Source organism: Ranitomeya imitator, chromosome 5, assembly GCF_032444005.1.
Source record: "Ranitomeya imitator isolate aRanImi1 chromosome 5, aRanImi1.pri, whole genome shotgun sequence".
Taxonomy (NCBI): Eukaryota; Metazoa; Chordata; class Amphibia; order Anura; family Dendrobatidae; genus Ranitomeya; species Ranitomeya imitator.
The window spans coordinates 708,099,266-708,123,960 of record NC_091286.1 but is presented as its reverse complement, the minus strand read 5'-3'; the positions used below and the strand labels follow the sequence as shown (position 1 = coordinate 708,123,960).

General features: G+C 42.3%; 1 protein-coding gene across 1 annotated transcript in view; it reads left to right on the top strand.

Moving 5' to 3' along the window:
* The window catches only part of TRIM54 (tripartite motif containing 54), a 77,811-nt gene that overhangs the window by 37,016 nt on the left and 16,100 nt on the right, over positions 1 to 24,695 (top strand). The window contains exons 7-8 of the mRNA XM_069728605.1: positions 6,316 to 6,440; positions 12,135 to 12,212. Of these exons, the coding sequence (XP_069584706.1) occupies positions 6,316 to 6,440; positions 12,135 to 12,212 (203 nt within the window). The remainder of the gene's footprint in view (positions 1 to 6,315; positions 6,441 to 12,134; positions 12,213 to 24,695) is intronic.

Below are 24,695 nucleotides of genomic sequence, written 5' to 3'. Positions count from 1 at the left end.
TTACAGAGGGGAAGCGGAGGAGTAGTGAGGAGAGAGATGGATTAGTCGGGCAGCAGCAGATACTCAATTAATAGAAAACATGATTCGGGCATAAAAGCCCTAGCCAGCTCACCACTTCCAGCCGCAGGTGCACGGGACCTTGTCCGAACCCGACGTGTAGACTGAATGAAGAAAAAAAAAAAAAAAGGGTGTTGTCCCAGCTCCTTAAACGAATTCTTTATTTGAAGACATATTTAAAATTGCAAACAGCGGCAAAATCCTCATTCTGTGAAGGTGCACTAGTGTGCCAATAGTCCAGCAACGCGTTTCAATCTAATAAGATCTTTATCACAGCTGATTTCATTAGACTTCGTGCAAGAGTCTTATGCTCACTAAGAACCAATCACATTTCTTATTCTAATCACATGATTATCTATCACTAGGTCCTAGTATGTCACATTTCCTTTTTTATATATTATTTAGCTCCGCACATATTAAAACATACACATACAAAACTTATTTTAAACACATAATGTTTCATTACTGAGGAATTTTATGTAAATGTAATGTGTTTAAAATAACTTTTGTATGTTTTAATATGTGCGGAGCTAAATAATATATAAAAAAGGAAATGTGACATACTAGGACCTAGTGATAGATAATCATGTGATTAGAATAAGAAATGTGATTGGTTCTTAGTGAGCATAAGACTAGCCTTCGGATGTGTTCGAGGTCAAAGACATTCTGGATTCCAAGAGGGTCCGAGCGAAGACATTCTATTTACTTAATAGGAAGGGCTTTGGTCTGGAGGAGAGACCTTGTGAGCCTGTGGAGAACAGCTGTGCCCCTACCATTCCTGAAATATTTCTCTGTTCTGGCCAAAAAATGAAGGGGTTTAACGGGGACGGGGGTACTGTTACACCAGCCACTCGCACACCTTCTAAGCACTGCCCTACTCACCGCCACTCCATCGCCTTCTAAGCAGCGCCAGATTCTCTGTGTGTTTCGCTCTGCTCCACCCAGTATCAGACCGTCACTCTGAGCTGCTTTGTGCTACACTTCCAGCTCTGCTGTTTGTGATTCATAGGGGACGTGGCCGAACTCTGCAGGGATTTGTATCTATTCTGTCCTGCACAGGTCTGCTTACCGCGCCTATCACCTGCCAGCAGGTGATATATCAGTAGACTCCACCTTCCATTCCATGACTGAACTTAGGTTCTAGAAGCTCTGTCTCTAGTCCCAGTATTAACATAGTAACATAACGTAGTTAGTAAGGCCGAAAAAATACATTGGTCCATCCAGTTCAGCCTATATTCCATCATAATAAATCCCCAGATCTACGTCCTTCTACAGAACCTAATAATTGTATGATACAATATTGTTCTGCTCCAGGAAGACATCCAGGCCTCTCTTGAACCCCTCGACTGAGTTCGCCATCACCACCTCCTCAGGCAAGCAATTCCAGATTCTCACTGCCCTAACAGTAAAGAATCCTCTTCTATGTTGGTGGAAAAACCTTCTCTCCTCCAGACGCAAAGAATGCCCCCTTGTGCCCGTCACCTTCCTTGGTATAAACAGATCCTCAGCGAGATATTTGTATTGTCCCCTTATATACTTATACATGGTTATTAGATCGCCCCTCAGTCGTCTTTTTTCTAGACTAAATAATCCTAATTTCGCTAATCTATCTGGGTATTGTAGTTCTCCCATCCCCTTTATTAATTTTGTTGCCCTCCTTTGTACTCTCTCTAGTTCCATTATATCCTTCCTGAGCACCGGTGCCCAAAACTGGACACAGTACTCCATGTGCGGTCTAACTAGGGATTTGTACAGAGGCAGTATAATGCTCTCATCATGTGTATCCAGACCTCTTTTAATGCACCCCATGATCCTGTTTGCCTTGGCAGCTGCTGCCTGGCACTGGCTGCTCCAGGTAAGTTTATCATTAACTAGGATCCCCAAGTCCTTCTCCCTGTCAGATTTACCCAGTGGTTTCCCGTTCAGTGTGTAATGGTGATATTGATTCCCTCTTCCCATGTGTATAACCTTACATTTATCATTGTTAAACCTCATCTGCCACCTTTCAGCCCAAGTTTCCAACTTATCCAGATCCATCTGTAGCAGAATACTATCTTCTCTTGTATTAACTGCTTTACATAGTTTTGTATCATCTGCAAATATCGATATTTTACTGTGTAAACCTTCTACCAGATCATTAATGAATATGTTGAAGAGAACAGGTCCCAATACTGACCCCTGCGGTACCCCACTGGTCACAGCGACCCAGTTAGAGACTGTACCATTTATAACCACCCTCTGCTTTCTATCACTAAGCCAGTTACTAACCCATTTACACACATTTTCCCCCAGACCAAGCATTCTCATTTTGTGTACCAACCTCTTGTGCGGCACGGTATCAAACGCTTTGGAAAAATCGAGATATACCACGTCCAATGACTCACCGTGGTCCAGCCTATAGCTTACCTCTTCATAAAAACTGATTAGATTGGTTTGACAGGAGCGATTTCTCATAAACCCATGCTGATATGGAGTTAAACAGTTATTCTCATTGAGATAATCCAGAATAACATCCCTCAGAAACCCTTCAAATATTTTACCAACAATAGAGGTTAGACTTACTGGCCTATAATTTCCAGGTTCACTTTTAGAGCCCTTTTTGAATATTGGCACCACATTTGCTATGCGCCAATCCTGCGGAACAGACCCCGTCGCTATAGAGTCCCTAAAAATAAGAAATAATGGTTTATCTATTACATTACTTAGTTCTCTTAGTACTCGTGGGTGTATGCCATCCGGACCCGGAGATTTATCTATTTTAATCTTATTTAGCCGGTTTCGCACCTCTTCTTGGGTTAGATTGGTGACCCTTAATATAGGGTTTTCATTGTTTCTTGGGATTTCACCTAGCATTTCATGAATACTGTGGAGAAGAAGGTGTTTAATATGTTCGCTTTTTCCTCGTCGTATTGGCTTATTCCTGTTATGTCTCCCTTGTTTTCAACCTGGCTTGCCTTCTCGTTTATCCTGATCTCTCTCCTACTGACCTCGGGTACAAATTGTGAACTCGTGCAGCGTGCACCGACGTTGGACTGTCTGACTACACTTCTGTTTCGCCCTCCTGTATTCGAGTCTCTGACCTTCCTGTCCACTTCTGCAGTCCCGGGGACTGCCCTGGACTGGTACCTGGTGTCTACAGGCGGCCCAGCTTATCTTCATCAGCAGCAGCTCTACTGAATACCCGATAGAAAATTAGTCATTCCTTTCCAGGGTAAGCCCGGAGCAGTTATACCCCCACAGCTGCTGTATGCATAGCATAATGTCCCCACTGCTCCTCCAAAACACAGTTTAATGACCCCCAAGGAAGCCATCTATATATATATAATTGTCTAAGGGTCACTTCCGTCTGTCTGTCTGCAACTTCCATAACGGAAATTCCGCGTCGCTGATTGGTCTCGACAGCTGCCAGTCATGGCTGCTGCGACCAATTAGCAACGGACACAGTCCGAATAGTCCCTCCCTACTCCCCTCCACTCACTGCTCACACAGGGTTAATGCCAGCGGTAACGGGCCGCGGATACCGCACTCCGTAACCGCTGCTATTAACCCTGTGTGACCAAGTTTTTACTATTGATGCGGCCTATGCAGCATCAATAGTAAAAAGATGTAATAATAAAAAAACAAAAAACCTGCTATGCTCACCTTCCATAGTCTGACAATGCGCTCACGGCTGCCGCCAGCTTCCGGTCCCAGAGATGCTTTGCAAAATTACCCAGAAGACTTAGTGGTCTCGCGAGACCGCTAAGTCATCTGGGTTATTTTGCAATGCATCCTGGGAACAGAAGATGGCGACAGCCGCGCGCATAGGGACAGCTTCGCTGGATCCCGGCGGGTGAGTATATAACTATTTTTTATTTTAATTATTTTTTTTAACACGAATATGTGCCCACACTGCTATATACTACATGGCCAGTGTTATATAGCGTGTGGGCTGCGTTATATACAGCGTGGCTGCTATATACTACGTGGCCAGTGTTATATACTACGTGGGCTGTTTTATATACCGCGTGGGCTGCATTATATACCGCGTGGGCTGCGTTATGTACCGCGTGGCTGCTATATACTACATGGCCAGTGTTAGATACTATGTGGGCATTGTTATTTACCGCGTGGGCTGTGCTATATATCGCCTGACTGCTATATACTACGTGGCCAGTGTTAGATACTATGTGGGCTGTGTTATGTACTGCATGGCCTGTGCTATATATTACGTCGCCACTGTTATATACTGCATGGCCTGTGTTATATACTACGTCGCCTGTGTTATATACTGCGTGGCTGCTATATACTGCATGGGCTGTGTTATATACTAATTGGGCTGTGTTATATACTGCGTGGCCACTGTTATATATTGCGTGGCCTGTATTAATGCATCGGGTATTCTAGAAAATGTATGTATGTATGCATTTAGCAGCCACATAAGATATAGCACAGGCCACGTAGTATTTATCTGCTATATACTACATGGCTCCTATATACTACGCGGCCTGTGCTATATATTATGTGGCTGCTATATACATACATACATATTCTAGAATACCCGATGCGTTAGAATCGGGCCTCCATCTAGTCACACTGTATAATGGCAAAGACAGTAGAATCCACAGTGTATAATGGCCCCACACTGTATAATGGCCCTCCACAGTAGTCCCCACACTAAACTGTATAATGGCCCCGCATTAGCTACCACACTTAATAATGGCCCCTACACTGTATGATGGCACCCACACTGTATAATGGCACCCAAACTATATTATGGCCCCCACACTGTATAATGGCCGCCACACTGTATAATGGCCGCCACACTGTATAATGGCCCCCACACTGTATAATGGCCTCCACACTGTATATTGGCCCCCACACTGTATAATGGCCCCCACACTGTATAATGGCCCCCACACTGTATAATGGCCCCCAAATTGTATAATGGCCTCCACTCTGTATAATGGCCTCCACACTGTATAATGGCCCCCACACTGTATAATGGCCCCTACACTGTATAATGGCCCCCACACCGTATAATGGCCCCCACACCGTATAATGGCCCCCACACCGTATATTGGCCCCCACACTGTATAATGGCCCCCACACTGTATAATGGCCTCCACACTGTATAATGGCCCCCACACTGTAAAATGGCCTCCACACTGTAAAGTGGCCCAACACTGTATAATGGCCTCCAAACCACACTGTATAATTGCCCCCACACTGTAAAATGGCCTCCACACTGTAAAATGGCCCAACACTGTATAATGGCCCCCAAACCACACTGTATAATGGCCTTCACACTGTATAATGGCCCCACACTGTATAATGGCCTTCACACTGTATAATGGCCCAACACTGTATAATGGCCTTCACACTGTATAATGGCCCCCACACTGTATAATTCCTTCACACTGTATAATGGCCCCCACACCGTATAATGGCCCCCACACTGTATAATGGCCTCCACACTGTATAATGGCCCCCACACTGTATAATGGCATCCACACTGTAAATTGGCCCAACACTGTATAATGGCCCCCAAACCACACTGTATAATGGCCTTTATAACACTTTATAAGGTCCCCCAGAGTAGTCCCAATAATGTATGAGGGCCCCCCACTGTTTCGGTGTCCCCCATTGTTTATGATGCCTCCACAAGTTTTAATTAAAACTTATAAAAGTAAAAAACATGATATACTCACCTAATCCAGGATCCTGACGACTCCAATGACTCCACTGGTACGGCTTGGGTGGACCAACGCGCTGCCATAGTGCCGACACACGCATAGGACATCAGAGTCATCGCAACGTGATTTTGACTTCCTGAGCGCACGTCGGTGCCTCCGCTGTCCTGTAGATTGCAGGCTTAAAGCGACCTGTGGTCAGCAGAATGGAGACCGTGTCTCCCTGCTCTAATGGGGGGCTTAACTGTATCGGTGTGCTGTACACCTACGAGTGGGCCCCTCAGAGCGTAGAAACCCTGGGCGACCATTCCCTCTGCCTCCCAGTAGCTACGCTAATGTCATGTCTGCTGATGTCACAATGTCCGTGTTTTCTCTGGCAGAGTCTCGTCTCATCACGTCATGTGTCTCGTCCTGTCCCATCTGTTCCGTGTGTTACGTGTCGTCATACACAGCCGTGTCCTCCGTGTCATCCCCTCCACACATCACACTTTCTGCTGGCCTGTGGCCGCCTTACTACACCCCTATTCCACAGCAAAACCATCACCTCCCTCATGTCGTGTCAAGAGTAACCGTATTGTTTCCACAGGATCACAGACATGTCGAAAGTTTCCACGATAGACCGTCCTGACCCCGGATACGAAAACATGGATCACTTCTGTGTAAACGTGGACCATGTGTCAGAGATGCTCAGGACCATCGACTTCCATACAGGTGAAGAGGAGTCAACTACGGGACTCGGAAATTATACAATGATGTTATCGGCACCAATAGATGTGTTATGTACAGTCATGGCCAAAATTTTTGAGAATGACACCAAAATTATATTTTCACATGATCTGCTGCCCTCTGGTTTTTATTAGTGTTTGTCTGATGTTTATATCACATACAGAAATATAATTGCAATCATATTATGAGCACCAATAGGTTATATGGACAGTTAGAATGAGTTAATGCAGCAAGTCAATATTTGCAGTGTTGACCCTTCTTCTTCAAGACCTCTGCAATTCTCCCTGGCATGCTCTCAATCAACTTCTGGACCAAATCCTGACTGATAGCAGTCCATTCTTACATAATCAATGCTTGCATTTTGCCAGAATTTGTTGGTGTTTGTTTGTCCACCCGTCTCTTGATGATTGACCACAAGTTCTCAATGGGATTAAGATCTGGGGAGTTTCCAGGCCATGGACCCAAAATCTCTATGTTTTGTTCCATGAGCCATTTAGTTATCACCTTTGCTTTATGGCAAGGTGCTCCATCATGCTGGAAAAGGCATTGTTGGGCGCCAAACTGCTCTTGGATGGTTGGGAGAAGTTGCTCTTGGAGGACATTCTGGTTCCATTCTTTATTCATGGCTGTGTTTTTAGGCCGATTCCCTTGGCTGAGAAGCAACCCCACACATGAATGGTTTCAGGATGCTTTACCGTTGGCATGAGACAAGACTGGTGGGAGCGCTTACCTCTTCTTCTCCGAATAAGCTGTTTTCCAGATGTCCCAAACAATCGAAAAGGGGATTCATCAGAGAAAATGACTTTGCCCCAGTCCTCAGCAGTCCACTCCCTGTACCTTTTGCAGAATATCAGTCGGTCCCTGATGTTTTTTCTGTAGAGAATTGGCTTCTTTGCTGCCCTCCTTGAAACCAGGCCTTGCTCAAAGAGTCTCCGCAGTCTCACAGTGCGTGCAGAAGCACTCACACCAGCCTGCTGCCATTCCTGAGCAAGCTCGGCACTGCTGGTAGTCCGATGCCACAGCTGATACAGTTTTAAGATACGGTCCTGGCGCTTGCTGGTCTTTCTTGGGCGCCCTGGAGCCTTTTTGACAACAATGGAAGCTCTCTCCTTGAAGTTCTTGATGATGTGATAGATTGCACCTCAGTCAACAATCTTTGTAGCTGCGATACTCTTCCCTGTTAGGCCATTTTTGTGCAGTGCAATGATGGCTGCACGTGTTTCTTTAGAGATAACCATGGTTAACTGAAGAGAAACAATGATACCAAGCACCAGCCTCCTTTTAAAGTGTCCAGTGATGTCATTCTTACTTAATCATGACTGATTGATCGCCAGCCTTGTCCTCATCAACACCCACACCTGTGTTAATGGATCAAGCACTAAAACGATGTTAGCTGCTCCTTTTAAGGCAGGACTGCAATGATGTTGAAATGTGTTTTGGGGGCTAAAGTTCATTTTCTGGGCAAATATTGACTTTGCAAGTACAGTAATTGCTGTTAAGCTGATCACTCTGACATTCAGGAGTATATGCAAATTGCCATTAGAAAAAATGAAGCAGTAGACTTTGGAAAAATTAATATTTGTCTCATTCTCAAAATTTTTGGCCATGACTGTAGATAGAACCTAGAACAGTGCTCCATCTATGCACAGCCAGGATGTAAAGTCAGACGTGTCATAAACACACTCCCCCCAGCTAATATCACATGTGTAATATAGACACTCTCGTGTAATATCGCATGTGTAACACAGATACTCCTCCCTGCAATATCACACGTGTAATACAGACACTCCTCCATATAATATCACACGTGTAATACAGACACTCCTCCATATAATATCACACGTGTAATACAGACACTCCTCCCTGCAATATCACACGTGTAACACAGACACTCCGCCATATAATATCACACGTGTAACACAGATACTCCTCCATATAATATCACACGTGTAACACAGATACTCCTCCATATAATATCACGTGTAATACAGACAGACACTCCTCCATGTAATATCACACTTGTAATACAGACACTCCTCCCTGCAATATCACACGTGTAATACAGACACTCCTCCATATAATATCACACGTGTAACACAGATACTCCTCCATATAATATCACACGTGTAACACAGATACTCCTCCATATAATATCACGTGTAATACAGACAGACACTCCTCCATGTAATATCACACTTGTAATACAGACACTCCTCCCTGCAATATCACACGTGTAATACAGACACTCCTCCATATAATATCACACGTGTAATACAGATACTCCTCCATATAATATCACACGTGTAACACAGATACTCCTCCATATAATATCACACGTGTAACACAGATACTCTTACACATGTGATATTATATGGAGTACAGACAGACACTCCTCCCTGCAATATCACACGTGTAACACAGACACTCCTCCATATAATATCACACGTGTAATACAGACACTCCTTCATATAATATCACACGTGTAATACAGACACTCCTTCATATAATATCACACGTGTAACACAGACACTCCTCCATATAATATCACACGTGTAACACAGACACTCCTCCATATAATATCACACGTGTAACACAGATACTCCTCCATATAATATCACACGTGTAACACAGATACTCCTCCATATAATATCACACGTGTAACACAGATACTCCTCCATATAATATCACGTGTAATACAGACAGACACTCCTCCATGTAATATCACACTTGTAATACAGATACTCCTCCCTGCAATATCACACGTGTAATACAGACACTCCTCCATATAATATCACACGTGTAACACAGATACTCCTCCATATAATATCACACGTGTAACACAGATACTCCTCCATATAATATCACGTGTAATACAGACAGACACTCCTCCATGTAATATCACACTTGTAATACAGACACTCCTCCCTGCAATATCACACGTGTAATACAGACACTCCTCCATATAATATCACACGTGTAATACAGATACTCCTCCATATAATATCACACGTGTAACACAGATACTCCTCCATATAATATCACACGTGTAACACAGATACTCTTACACATGTGATATTATATGGAGTACAGACAGACACTCCTCCATGTAATATCACACTTGTAATACAGACACTCCTTCATATAATATCACACGTGTAATACAGACACTCCTTCATATAATATCACACGTGTAATACAGACACTCCTTCATATAATATCACACGTGTAATACAGACACTCCTCCATATAATATCACACGTGTAATACAGACACTCCTCCCTGCAATATCACACGTGTAACACAGACACTCCTCCATATAATATCACACGTGTAACACAGACACTCCTCCATATAATATCACACATGTAACACAGACACTCCTCCATATAATATCACACATGTAACACAGACACTCCTCCATATAATATCACACGTGTAACACAGATACTCCTCCATATAATATCACACGTGTAATACAGACACTCCTTCATATAATATCACACATGTAACACAGACACTCCTCCATATAATATCACACATGTAACACAGACACTCCTCCATATAATATCACACGTGTAATACAGACACTCCTTCATATAATATCAGACGTGTAACACAGACACTCCTCCATATAATATCACACATGTAACACAGACACTCCTCCATATAATATCACACATGTAACACAGACACTCCTCCATATAATATCACACGTGTAACACAGATACTCCTCCATATAATATCACACGTGTAACACAGACACTCCTCCATATAATATCACACATGTAACACAGACACTCCTCCATATAATATCACACGTGTAACACAGATACTCCTCCATATAATATCACACGTGTAACACAGATACTCCTCCATATAATATCACACGTGTAACACAGATACTCCTCCATATAATATCACATGTGTAATACAGACAGACACTCCTCCATATAATATCACACGAGTAATACAGACACTCCTCCATATAATATCACATGTGTAATACAGACACTCCCCACAGGTAATATCACATGTGTAATATAGACACTCTCGTGTAATATCGCACGTGTAACACAGATACTCCTCCCTGCAATATCACACGTGTAATACAGACACTCCTCCATATAATATCACACGTGTAATACAGATACTCCTCCATATAATATCACACGTGTAACACAGATACTCCTCCATATAATATCACACGTGTAACACAGACACTCCTCCATATAATATCACACGTGTAACACAGACACTCCTCCATATAATATCACATGTGTAATACAGACAGACACTCCTCCATGTAATATCACATTTGTAATACAGACACTCCTCAATGCAATATCACACGTGTAACACACAGACACTATCACACGTGTAACACACAGACACTTCTACATATAATATCACACGTGTAACACACACAGACACTCCTCCATATAATATCACACGAGTAATACAGACACTCCCACAGGTAATATCACATGTGTAATACAGACACCTCTGTGTAATATCACATGCGTAACACACACAGACACTCCTCCATATAATATCACACGTGTAAGGCTATATTCACACTTTGCGGATTTTGCTGCGGATCCGCAGCGGATTTGACCGCTGCGGATCCGCAGCAGTTTCCCATGAGTTTACATTTCAATGTAAACCTATGGGAAACAAAAAACGCTGTGCACATGCTGCAGAAAAACTGCACGGAAACGCTGCAGATTACATTCCGCAGCATGTCACTTCTTTTCTGCGGATTTTCAGCTGCTCCAATAGAAAACTGCAGTTGAAAATCCGCAGAAGAAAACGCAGTAAAAACCGCGATAAATCCGCAGTAAAAACCGCAATGGGTTTTCACTGCGGATTTTGCAATTCCGCTGCGGAAAAATCCGCAGTGGAATCTGCAAAGTGTGCACATAGCCGAATACAGACACTCCCGTGTAATATCACCTGTGCAATATATACACCTCCGTGTAATATCACACGTGAAATACAGACACTCTCCCATATAATATCACACGTGTAACACAGACACTCCTCCATGTAATATCACACTTGTAATACAGACACTCCTCCATGTAATATCACATGTGTAACACAGACACTCCTCCATGTAATATCACACTTGTAATACAGACACTCCTCCATGTAATATCACACGTGTAACACAGACACTTTCCCGTGTAATATCACACGTGTAATACAGACATCCAAAGTGTAATATCACAGGTGTAACACAGACACTCCTCCATATAATATCACACGTGTAACACAGACACTCCTCCATATAATATCACACGTGTAACACAGACACTCCTCCATATAATATCACATGTGTAATACAGACAGACACTCCTCCATGTAATATCACACTTGTAATACAGACACTCCTCCATGTAATATCACACGTGTAACACAGATACTCCTCCATATAATATCACATGTGTAATACAGACACACACTCCTCCATGTAATATCACACTTGTAATACAGACACTCCTCCATGTAATATCACACGTGTAACACAGACACTTTCCCGTGTAATATCACGTGTGTAATACAGATACTCCCCCCGTGTAATATCACACGTGTAATACAGATAGTCCCCCCGTGTAATACGGACGTAATCGTTGATTAATATTCATCTTCTTGGTGATTTATTTTCTGTGTCTGTAGCTGTTCAGGGCGATGAAGACGACATCTTTGATGTGGAGGATGTGGAGCCTGAGGAGGAGCGGCCTGAACCTGTGGAGGGTAAGAGCTGAGGAGACCCCATATATACCCACCCCGGGGACTAAGGGCGGCATTGCTCACACCTGTCATACAGGTCGCTATGGTCACTATGTGGCGGTATGCAGTATTGTCTGCTGTGAGATACTCCGGTCGGGGGCACGGCGACTGCTGTAGTCCCATAATCCCCCGCTCTCTGCCTAAGACCACGGTCACACCTCAGTATTCGGTCAGTATTTCACATCAGTATTTGTAGCCAGCAGCGGGTGATAAATACAGAAGTGTATATGATTCCATTATACTTTTCCTCTGATGGTTTTGGCTACAAATACTGATGTAAAATACTGACACATACTGACCGTGTGACCGTGTCCCAATGGTGGAGGTAGCACTGATGTCACCAGTGACGGGTGCAGAGCCTGTTATCACTATGTATGCAGCCATGACTGACAGCTCAGCAAGAAGGAGTGATGGAGATCTGGACGCCGTGTGTCCCCCGGCACCTCGGCCTCGGCTGCTGTCACTGAGGTCATTAATGGTCTGAGGAAGATTCCGCCGCTGAATGTACAAATCATCAGGATCCGCTGCTGGCAGCTCCTGTGTAATCACCGACCAATGACGTCCCCAATGTGCTCTATAGAGACAATTCTGGAGACGCTGCTGGCAGCTCCTGTGTAATCACTGACCAATGATGTCCCCAATGTGCTCTATAGAGACAATTCTGGAGACGCTGCTGGCAGCTCCTGTGTAATCACTGACCAATGATGTCCCCAATGTGCTCTATAGAGACAATTCTGGAGACGCTGCTGGCAGCTCCTGTGTAATCACTGACCAATAACGTCCTCAATGTGCTCTATAGAGACAATTCTGGAGACGCTGCCGGCAGCTCCTGTGTAATCACTGACCAATGATGTCCCCAATGTGCTCTATAGAGACAATTCTGGAGACGCTGCTGGCAGCTCCTGTGTAATCACTGACCAATGACGTCCTCAATGTGCTCTATAGAGACAATTCTGGAGACGCTGCCGGCAGCTCCTGTGTAATCACTGACCAATGATGTCCCCAATGTGCTCTATAGAGACAATTCTGGAGACGCTGCCGGCAGCTCCTGTGTAATCACTGACCAATGACGTCCTCAATGTGCTCTATAGAGACAATTCTGGAGACGCTGCCGGCAGCTCCTGTGTAATCACTGACCAATGATGTCCCCAATGTGCTCTATAGAGACAATTCTGGAGACGCTGCTGGCAGCTCCTGTGTAATCACTGACCAATGATGTCCCCAATGTGCTCTATAGAGACAATTCTGGAGACGCTGCTGGCAGCTCCTGTGTAATCACTGACCAATGATGTCCCCAATGTGCTCTATAGAGACAATTCTGGAGACGCTGCTGGCAGCTCCTGTGTAATCACTGACCAATGATGTCCCCAATGTGCTCTATGGAGACAATTCTGGAGACGCTGCTGGCAGCTCCTGTGTAATCACCGACCAATGACGTCCCCAATGTGCTCTATAGAGACAATTCTGGAGACGCTGCCGGCAGCTCCTGTGTAATCACCGACCAATGACGTCCCCAATGTGCTCTATAGAGACAATTCTGGAGACGCTGCCGGCAGCTCCTGTGTAATCACTGACCAATGATGTCCCCAATGTGCTCTATAGAGACAATTCTGGAGACGCTGCTGGCAGCTCCTGTGTAATCACTGACCAATGATGTCCCCAATGTGCTCTATAGAGACAATTCTGGAGACGCTGCCGGCAGCTCCTGTGTAATCACCGACCAATAACATCCCCGATGTGCTCTATGGAGACAAGTCCTGAGATGCTGCTGGCAGCTCCTGTGTAATCACCTACCAATGGCACCCCCTTTGTGCTCTATGGAGACAAGTCCGGAGACACTGCTGGCAGCTCCTGTGTAATCACCGACCAATGGCACCCCCGATGTGCTCTATGGAGTCATGTCCGGAGACACTGCCGGCAGCTCCTGTATAATCACCTACCAATGGCACCCCCTATGTGCTCTATGGAGTCATGTCCGGAGACACTGCCGGCAGCTCCTGTGTAATCACCTACCAATGGCACCCCCAATGTGCTCTATGGAGTCATGTCCGGAGACACTGCCGGCAGCTCCTGTGTAATCACCTACCAATGGCACCCCCTATGTGCTCTATGGAGTCATGTCCGGAGACACTGCCGGCAGCTCCTGTGTAATAACCTACCAATGGCACCCCCTATGTGCTCTATGGAGTCATGTCCGGAGACACTGCCGGCAGCTCCTGTGTAATCACCTACCAATGGCACCCCCTATGTGCTCTATGGAGTCATGTCCGGAGACACTGCCGGCAGCTCCTGTGTAATCACCTACCAATGGCACCCCCTATGTGCTCTATGGAGACAAGTCCGGAGACACTGCCGGCAGCTCCTGTGTAATCACCTACCAATGACGTCTCCATAGAGCACATAGGGGGTAAGTCTGGAGATGCTGCCGGCAGCGGATCCTGATGATTTGTACATTCTGTTGCACAACCTTCCCCAGCCAACCATTAAAAACCTCAATAATCACCGCCGAGGCCATCTGTATGTGAGGAGCCCCCTCTAGTGGTGACTGTATATATATATATACATCTGTATGTGAGGAGCCCCCTCTAGTGGTGACTGTATATATATATATATATATACACATCTGTATGTGAGGAGCCCCCTCTAGTGGTGACTGTATATATATATATATACACATCTGTATGTGAGGAGCCCCCTCTAGTGGTGACTGTATATATATATATATACACATCTGTATGTGAGGAGCCCCCTCTAGTGGTGACTGTATATATATATATATACACATCTGTATGTGAGGAGCTCCCTCTAGTGGTGACTGTATATATATATATACACATCTGTATGTGAGGAGCCTCCTCTAGTGGTGACTGTATATATATATATATACACATCTGTATGTGAGGAGCCCCCTCTAGTGGTGACTGTATATATATATATACACATCTGTATGTGAGGAGCCCCCTCTAGTGGTGACTGTATATATATATATACACATCTGTATGTGAGGAGCTCCCTCTAGTGGTGACTGTATATATATATATATATACACATCTGTATGTGAGGAGCCCCCTCTAGTGGTGACTGTATATATATATATACACATCTGTATGTGAGGAGCCCCCTCTAGTGGTGACTGTATATATATATATACACATCTGTATGTGAGGAGCTCCCTCTAGTGGTGACTGTATATATATATATATATACACATCTGTATGTGAGGAGCCCCCTCTAGTGGTGACTGTATATATATATATACACATCTGTATGTGAGGAGCCCCCTCTAGTGGTGACTGTATATATATATATACACATCTGTATGTGAGGAGCCCCCTCTAGTGGTGACTGTATATATATATATACACATCTGTATGTGAGGAGCCCCCTCTAGTGGTGACTGTATATATATATATACACATCTGTATGTGAGGAGCCCCCTCTAGTGGTGACTGTATATATATATATACACATCTGTATGTGAGGAGCCCCCTCTAGTGGTGACTGTATATATATATATACACATCTGTATGTGAGGAGCCCCCTCTAGTGGTGACTGTATATATATATACACATCTGTATGTGAGGAGCTCCCTCTAGTGGTGACTGTATATATATATATATATATACACATCTGTATGTGAGGAGCCTCCTCTAGTGGTGACTGTATATATATATATATACACATCTGTATGTGAGGAGCCTCCTCTAGTGGTGACTGTATATATATATACACATCTGTATGTGAGGAGCCCCCTCTAGTGGTGACTGTATATATATATATATACACATCTGTATGTGAGGAGCCCCCTCTAGTGGTGACTGTATATATATATATATATACACATCTGTATGTGAGGAGCCCCCTCTAGTGGTGACTGTATATATATATATACACATCTGTATGTGAGGAGCCCCCTCTAGTGGTGACTGTATATATATATATATACACATCTGTATGTGAGGAGCCCCCTCTAGTGGTGACTGTATATATATATATATATACACATCTGTATGTGAGGAGCCCCCTCTAGTGGTGACTGTATATATATATATATATACACATCTGTATGTGAGGAGCCCCCTCTAGTGGTGACTGTATATATATATATATACACATCTGTATGTGAGGAGCCCCCTCTAGTGGTGACTAGTGTATATATATATACACATCTGTATGTGAGGAGCCTCCTCTAGTGGTGACTGTATATATATATATATATACACATCTGTATGTGAGGAGCCCCCTCTAGTGGTGACTGTATATATATATATATACACACATCTGTATGTGAGGAGCCTCCTCTAGTGGTGACTGTATATATATATATATATACACATCTGTATGTGAGGAGCCCCCTCTAGTGGTGACTGTATATATATATATATACACATCTGTATGTGAGGAGCCTCCTCTAGTGGTGACGTGTATATATATATATATATATATATATATATACACATCTGTATGTGAGGAGCCCCCTCTAGTGGTGACTGTATATATATATATATACACATCTGTATGTGAGGAGCCCCCTCTAGTGGTGACTGTATATATATATATACACATCTGTATGTGAGGAGCCCCCTCTAGTGGTGACTGTATATATATATATACACATCTGTATGTGAGGAGCCCCCTCTAGTGGTGACTGTATATATATATATACACATCTGTATGTGAGGAGCCTCCTCTAGTGGTGACTGTATATATATATATATATACACATCTGTATGTGAGGAGCCCCCTCTAGTGGTGACTGTATATATATATATATACACACATCTGTATGTGAGGAGCCTCCTCTAGTGGTGACTGTATATATATATATATATATACACATCTGTATGTGAGGAGCCCCCTCTAGTAGTGACTGTATATATATATACACATCTGTATGTGAGGAGCCTCCTCTAGTGGTGACTGTATATATATATATATATATATACACATCTGTATGTGAGGAGCCCCCTCTAGTAGTGACTGTATATATATATACACATCTGTATGTGAGGAGCCCCCTCTAGTAGTGACTGTATATATATATATATATACACATCTGTATGTGAGGAGCCTCCTCTAGTGGTGACTGTATATATATATATATATATATACACATCTGTATGTGAGGAGCCCCCTCTAGTAGTGACTGTATATATATATACACATCTGTATGTGAGGAGCCTCCTCTAGTGGTGACTGTATATATATATATATATACACATCTGTATGTGAGGAGCCCCCTCTAGTAGTGACTGTATATATATATACACATCTGTATGTGAGGAGCCCCCTCTAGTAGTGACTGTATATATATATATACACATCTGTATGTGAGGAGCCTCCTCTAGTGGTGACTGTATATATATATATACACATCTGTATGTGAGGAGCCTCCTCTAGTGGTGACTGTATATATATATACACATCTGTATGTGAGGAGCCCCCTCTAGTGGTGACTGTATATATATATATATATATATACACATCTGTATGTGAGGAGCCCCCTCTAGTGGTGACTGTATATATATATATATACACATCTGTATGTGAGGAGCCTCCTCTAGTGGTGACTGTATATATATATATATACACATCTGTATGTGAGGAGCCTCCTCTAGTGGTGACTGTATATATATATATATATATACATCTGTATGTGAGGAGCCCCCTCTAGTGGTGACTGTATATATATATATATATATACATCTGTATGTGAGGAGCCCCCTCTAGTGGTGACTGTATATATATATACACATCTGTATGTGAGGAGCCCCCTCTAGTGGTGACTGTATATATATATACACATCTGTATGTGAGGAGCCTCCTCTAGTGGTGACTGTATATATATATATATATACATCTGTATGTGAGGAGCCCCCTCTAGTGGTGACTGTATATATATATACACATCTGTATGTGAGGAGCCTCCTCTAGTGGTGACTGTATATATATATATACACATCTGTATGTGAGGAGCCTCCTCTAGTGGTGACTGTATATATATATATATATACATCTGTATGTGAGGAGCTCCCTCTAGTGGTGACTGTATATATATATATATATATACATCTGTATGTGAGGAGCCCCCTCTAGTGGTGACTGTATATATATATACACATCTGTATGTGAGGAGCCTCCTCTAGTGGTGACTGTATATATATATATACACATCTGTATGTGAGGAGCCTCCTCTAGTGGTGACTGTATATATATATATATATATACATCTGTATGTGAGGAGCCCCCTCTAGTGGTGACTGTATATATATATATACACATCTGTATGTGAGGAGCCCCCTCTAGTGGTGACTGTATATATATATATACACATCTGTATGTGAGGAGCCTCCTCTAGTGGTGACTGTATATATATATATATATACACATCTGTATGTGAGGAGCCTCCTCTAGTGGTGACTGTATATATATATATATACACATCTGTATGTGAGGAGCCTCCTCTAGTGGTGACTGTATATATATATATACACATCTGTATGTGAGGAGCCTCCTCTAGTGGTGACTGTATATATATATATACACATCTGTATGTGAGGAGCCTCCTCTAGTGGTGACTGTATATATATATATATATATACACATCTGTATGTGAGGAGCCCCCTCTAGTGGTGACTGTATATATATATATATACACATCTGTATGTGAGGAGCCTCCTCTAGTGGTGACTGTATATATATATATACACATCTGTATGTGAGGAGCCCCCTCTAGTGGTGACTGTATATATATATATACACATCTGTATGTGAGGAGCCCCCTCTAGTGGTGACTGTATATATATATATACACATCTGTATGTGAGGAGCCCCCTCTAGTGGTGACTGTATATATATATATATATATACACATCTGTATGTGAGGAGCCCTCCTCTAGTGGTGACTGTATATATATATATACACATCTGTATGTGAGGAGCCCCCTCTAGTGGTGACTGTATATATATATACACATCTGTATGTGAGGAGCCTCCTCTAGTGGTGACTGTATATATATATATATATACACATCTGTATGTGAGGAGCCCCCTCTAGTGGTGACTGTATATATATATATATACACATCTGTATGTGAGGAGCCCCCTCTAGTGGTGACTGTATATATATATATATACACATCTGTATGTGAGGAGCCCCCTCTAGTGGTGACTGTATATATATATATATATACACATCTGTATGTGAGGAGCCCCCTCTAGTGGTGACTGTATATATATATATATATACACATCTGTATGTGAGGAGCCCCCTCTAGTGGTGACTGTATATATATATATATACACATCTGTATGTGAGGAGCCCCCTCTAGTGGTGACTGTATATATATATATATACACATCTGTATGTGAGGAGCCCCCTCTAGTGGTGACTGTATATATATATATACACATCTGTATGTGAGGAGCCCCCTCTAGTGGTGACTGTATATATATATATATACACATCTGTATGTGAGGAGCCCCCTCTAGTGGTGACTGTATATATATATACACATCTGTATGTGAGGAGCCCCCTCTAGTGGTGACTGTATATATATATATATACACATCTGTATGTGAGGAGCCCCCTCTAGTGGTGACTGTATATATATATATACACATCTGTATGTGAGGAGCCCCCTCTAGTGGTGACTGTATATATATATATATACACATCTGTATGTGAGGAGCCCCCTCTAGTGGTGACTGTATATATATATATACACATCTGTATGTGAGGAGCCCCCTCTAGTGGTGACTGTATATATATATATATATACACATCTCTGTATGTGAGGAGCCTCCCTCTAGTGGTGACTGTATATATATATATATATACACATCTGTATGTGAGGAGCCCCCTCTAGTGGTGACTGTATATATATATATACACATCTGTATGTGAGGAGCCCCCTCTAGTGGTGACTGTATATATATATACACATCTGTATGTGAGGAGCCCCCTCTAGTGGTGACTGTATATATATATATATACACATCTGTATGTGAGGAGCCTCCTCTAGTGGTGACTGTATATATATATATATACACATCTGTATGTGAGGAGCCCCCTCTAGTGGTGACTGTATATATATATATACACATCTGTATGTGAGGAGCCCCCTCTAGTGGTGACTGTATATATATATATACACATCTGTATGTGAGGAGCCCCCTCTAGTGGTGACTGTATATATATATATACACATCTGTATGTGAGGAGCCCCCTCTAGTGGTGACTGTATATATATATATACACATCTGTATGTGAGGAGCCCCCTCTAGTGGTGACTGTATATATATATACACACATCTGTATGTGAGGAGCCCCCTCTAGTGGTGACTGTATATATATATATATACACATCTGTATGTGAGGAGCCCCCTCTAGTGGTGACTGTATATATATATATATATACACATCTGTATGTGAGGAGCCCCCTCTAGTGGTGACTGTATATATATATATATACACATCTGTATGTGAGGAGCCCCCTCTAGTGGTGACTGTATATATATATATATACACATCTGTATGTGAGGAGCCCCCTCTAGTGGTGACTGTATATATATATATACACATCTGTATGTGAGGAGCCCCCTCTAGTGGTGACTGTATATATATATATATATACACATCTGTATGTGAGGAGCCCCCTCTAGTGGTGACTGTATATATATATATATATATACACATCTGTATGTGAGGAGCCCCCTCTAGTGGTGACTGTATATATATATATATACACATCTGTATGTGAGGAGCCTCCTCTAGTGGTGACTGTATATATATATATATACACATCTGTATGTGAGGAGCCCCCTCTAGTGGTGACTGTATATATATATATATACACATCTGTATGTGAGGAGCCCCCTCTAGTGGTGACTGTATATATATATATATACACACATCTGTATGTGAGGAGCCCCCTCTAGTGGTGACTGTATATATATATATATACACATCTGTATGTGAGGAGCCTCCTCTAGTGGTGACTGTATATATATATATATACACATCTGTATGTGAGGAGCCCCCTCTAGTGGTGACTGTATATATATATATATACACATCTGTATGTGAGGAGCCCCCTCTAGTGGTGACTGTATATATATATATATACATCTGTATGTGAGGAGCCCCCTCTAGTGGTGACTGTATATATATATATACACATCTGTATGTGAGGAGCCTCCTCTAGTGGTGACTGTATATATATATATATACACATCTGTATGTGAGGAGCCCCCTCTAGTGGTGACTGTATATATATATATACACATCTGTATGTGAGGAGCCCCCTCTAGTGGTGACTGTATATATATATACACATCTGTATGTGAGGAGCCCCCTCTAGTGGTGACTGTATATATATATATACTACATCTGTATGTGAGGAGCCCCCTCTAGTGGTGACTGTATATATATATATATACACACATCTGTATGTGAGGAGCCCCCTCTAGTGGTGACTGTATATATATATATATACACATCTGTATGTGAGGAGCCCCCTCTAGTGGTGACTGTATATATATATATATACACATCTGTATGTGAGGAGCCCCCTCTAGTGGTGACTGTATATATATATATACACATCTGTATGTGAGGAGCCCCCTCTAGTGGTGACTGTATATATATATATACACATCTGTATGTGAGGAGCCCCCTCTAGTGGTGACTGTATATATATATATACACATCTGTATGTGAGGAGCCCCCTCTAGTGGTGACTGTATATATATATATACACATCTGTATGTGAGGAGCCCCCTCTAGTGGTGACTGTATATATATATATACACATCTGTATGTGAGGAGCCCCCTCTAGTGGTGACTGTATATATATATATATACACATCTGTATGTGAGGAGCCCCCTCTAGTGGTGACTGTATATATATATATATACACATCTGTATGTGAGGAGCCCCCTCTAGTGGTGACTGTATATATATATATATACACATCTGTATGTGAGGAGCCCCCTCTAGTGGTGACTGTATATATATATATACACATCTGTATGTGAGGAGCCCCCTCTAGTGGTGACTGTATATATATATATACACATCTGTATGTGAGGAGCCCCCTCTAGTGGTGACTGTATATATATATATATACACATCTGTATGTGAGGAGCCCCCTCTAGTGGTGACTGTATATATATATATATACACATCTGTATGTGAGGAGCCCCCTCTAGTGGTGACTGTATATATATATATATATACACATCTGTATGTGAGGAGCCTCCTCTAGTGGTGACTGTATATATATATATATACACATCTGTATGTGAGGAGCCCCCTCTAGTGGTGACTGTATATATATATATATACACATCTGTATGTGAGGAGCCCCCTCTAGTGGTGACTGTATATATATATATACACATCTGTATGTGAGGAGCCCCCTCTAGTGGTGACTGTATATATATATATATACACATCTGTATGTGAGGAGCCCCCTCTAGTGGTGACTGTATATATATATATATACACATCTGTATGTGAGGAGCCCCCTCTAGTGGTGACTGTATATATATATATATACACATCTGTATGTGAGGAGCCCCTCTAGTGGTGACTGTATATATATATATACACATCTGTATGTGAGGAGCCCCCTCTAGTGGTGACTGTATATATATATATACACATCTGTATGTGAGGAGCCCCCTCTAGTGGTGACTGTATATATATATACACATCTGTATGTGAGGAGCCCCCTCTAGTGGTGACTGTATATATATATATACACATCTGTATGTGAGGAGCCCCCTCTAGTGGTGACTGTATATATATATATACACATCTGTATGTGAGGAGCCCCCTCTAGTGGTGACTGTATATATATATACACATCTGTATGTGAGGAGCCCCCTCTAGTGGTGACTGTATATATATATATACACATCTGTATGTGAGGAGCCCCCTCTAGTGGTGACTGTATATATATATACACATCTGTATGTGAGGAGCCCCCTCTAGTGGTGACTGTATATATATATATACACATCTGTATGTGAGGAGCCCCCTCTAGTGGTGACTGTATATATATATATACACATCTGTATGTGAGGAGCCCCCTCTAGTGGTGACTGTATATATATATATATACACATCTGTATGTGAGAGCCCCCTCTAGTGGTGACTGTATATATATATATACACATCTGTATGTGAGGAGCCCCCTCTAGTGGTGACTGTATATATATATATACACATCTGTATGTGAGGAGCCCCCTCTAGTGGTGACTGTATATATATATATACACATCTGTATGTGAGGAGCCCCCTCTAGTGGTGACTGTATATATATATATATACACATCTGTATGTGAGGAGCCCCCTCTAGTGGTGACTGTATATATATATATACACATCTGTATGTGAGGAGCCCCCTCTAGTGGTGACTGTATATATATATATATACACATCTGTATGTGAGGAGCCCCCTCTAGTGGTGACTGTATATATATATATACACATCTGTATGTGAGGAGCCCCCTCTAGTGGTGACTGTATATATATATATATACACATCTGTATGTGAGGAGCCCCCTCTAGTGGTGACTGTATATATATATATACACATCTGTATGTGAGGAGCCCCCTCTAGTGGTGACTGTATATATATATATACACATCTGTATGTGAGGAGCCCCCTCTAGTGGTGACTGTATATATATATATACACATCTGTATGTGAGGAGCCCCTCTAGTGGTGACTGTATATATATATATACACATCTGTATGTGAGAAGCCCCCTCTAGTGGTGACTGTATATATATATATACACATATGTATGTGAGAGCCCCCTCTAGTGGTGACTGTATATATATATATACACATCTGTATGTGAGGAGCCCCCTCTAGTGGTGACTGTATATATATATATACACATCTGTATGTGAGGAGCCCCCTCTAGTGGTGACTGTATATATATATATACACATCTGTATGTGAGGAGCCCCCTCTAGTGGTGACTGTATATATATATATACACATCTGTATGTGAGGAGCCCCCTCTAGTGGTGACTGTATATATATATATACACATCTGTATGTGAGGAGCCCCCTCTAGTGGTGACTGTATATATATATATACACATCTGTATGTGAGGAGCCCCCTCTAGTGGTGACTGTATATATATATATACACATCTGTATGTGAGGAGCCCCCTCTAGTGGTGACTGTATATATATATATACACATCTGTATGTGAGGAGCCCCCTCTAGTGGTGACTGTATATATATATATACACATCTGTATGTGAGGAGCCCCCTCTAGTGGTGACTGTATATATATATATACACATCTGTATGTGAGGAGCCCCCTCTAGTGGTGACTGTATATATATATATACACATCTGTATGTGAGGAGCCCCTCTAGTGGTGACTGTATATATATTATATACACATCTGTATGTG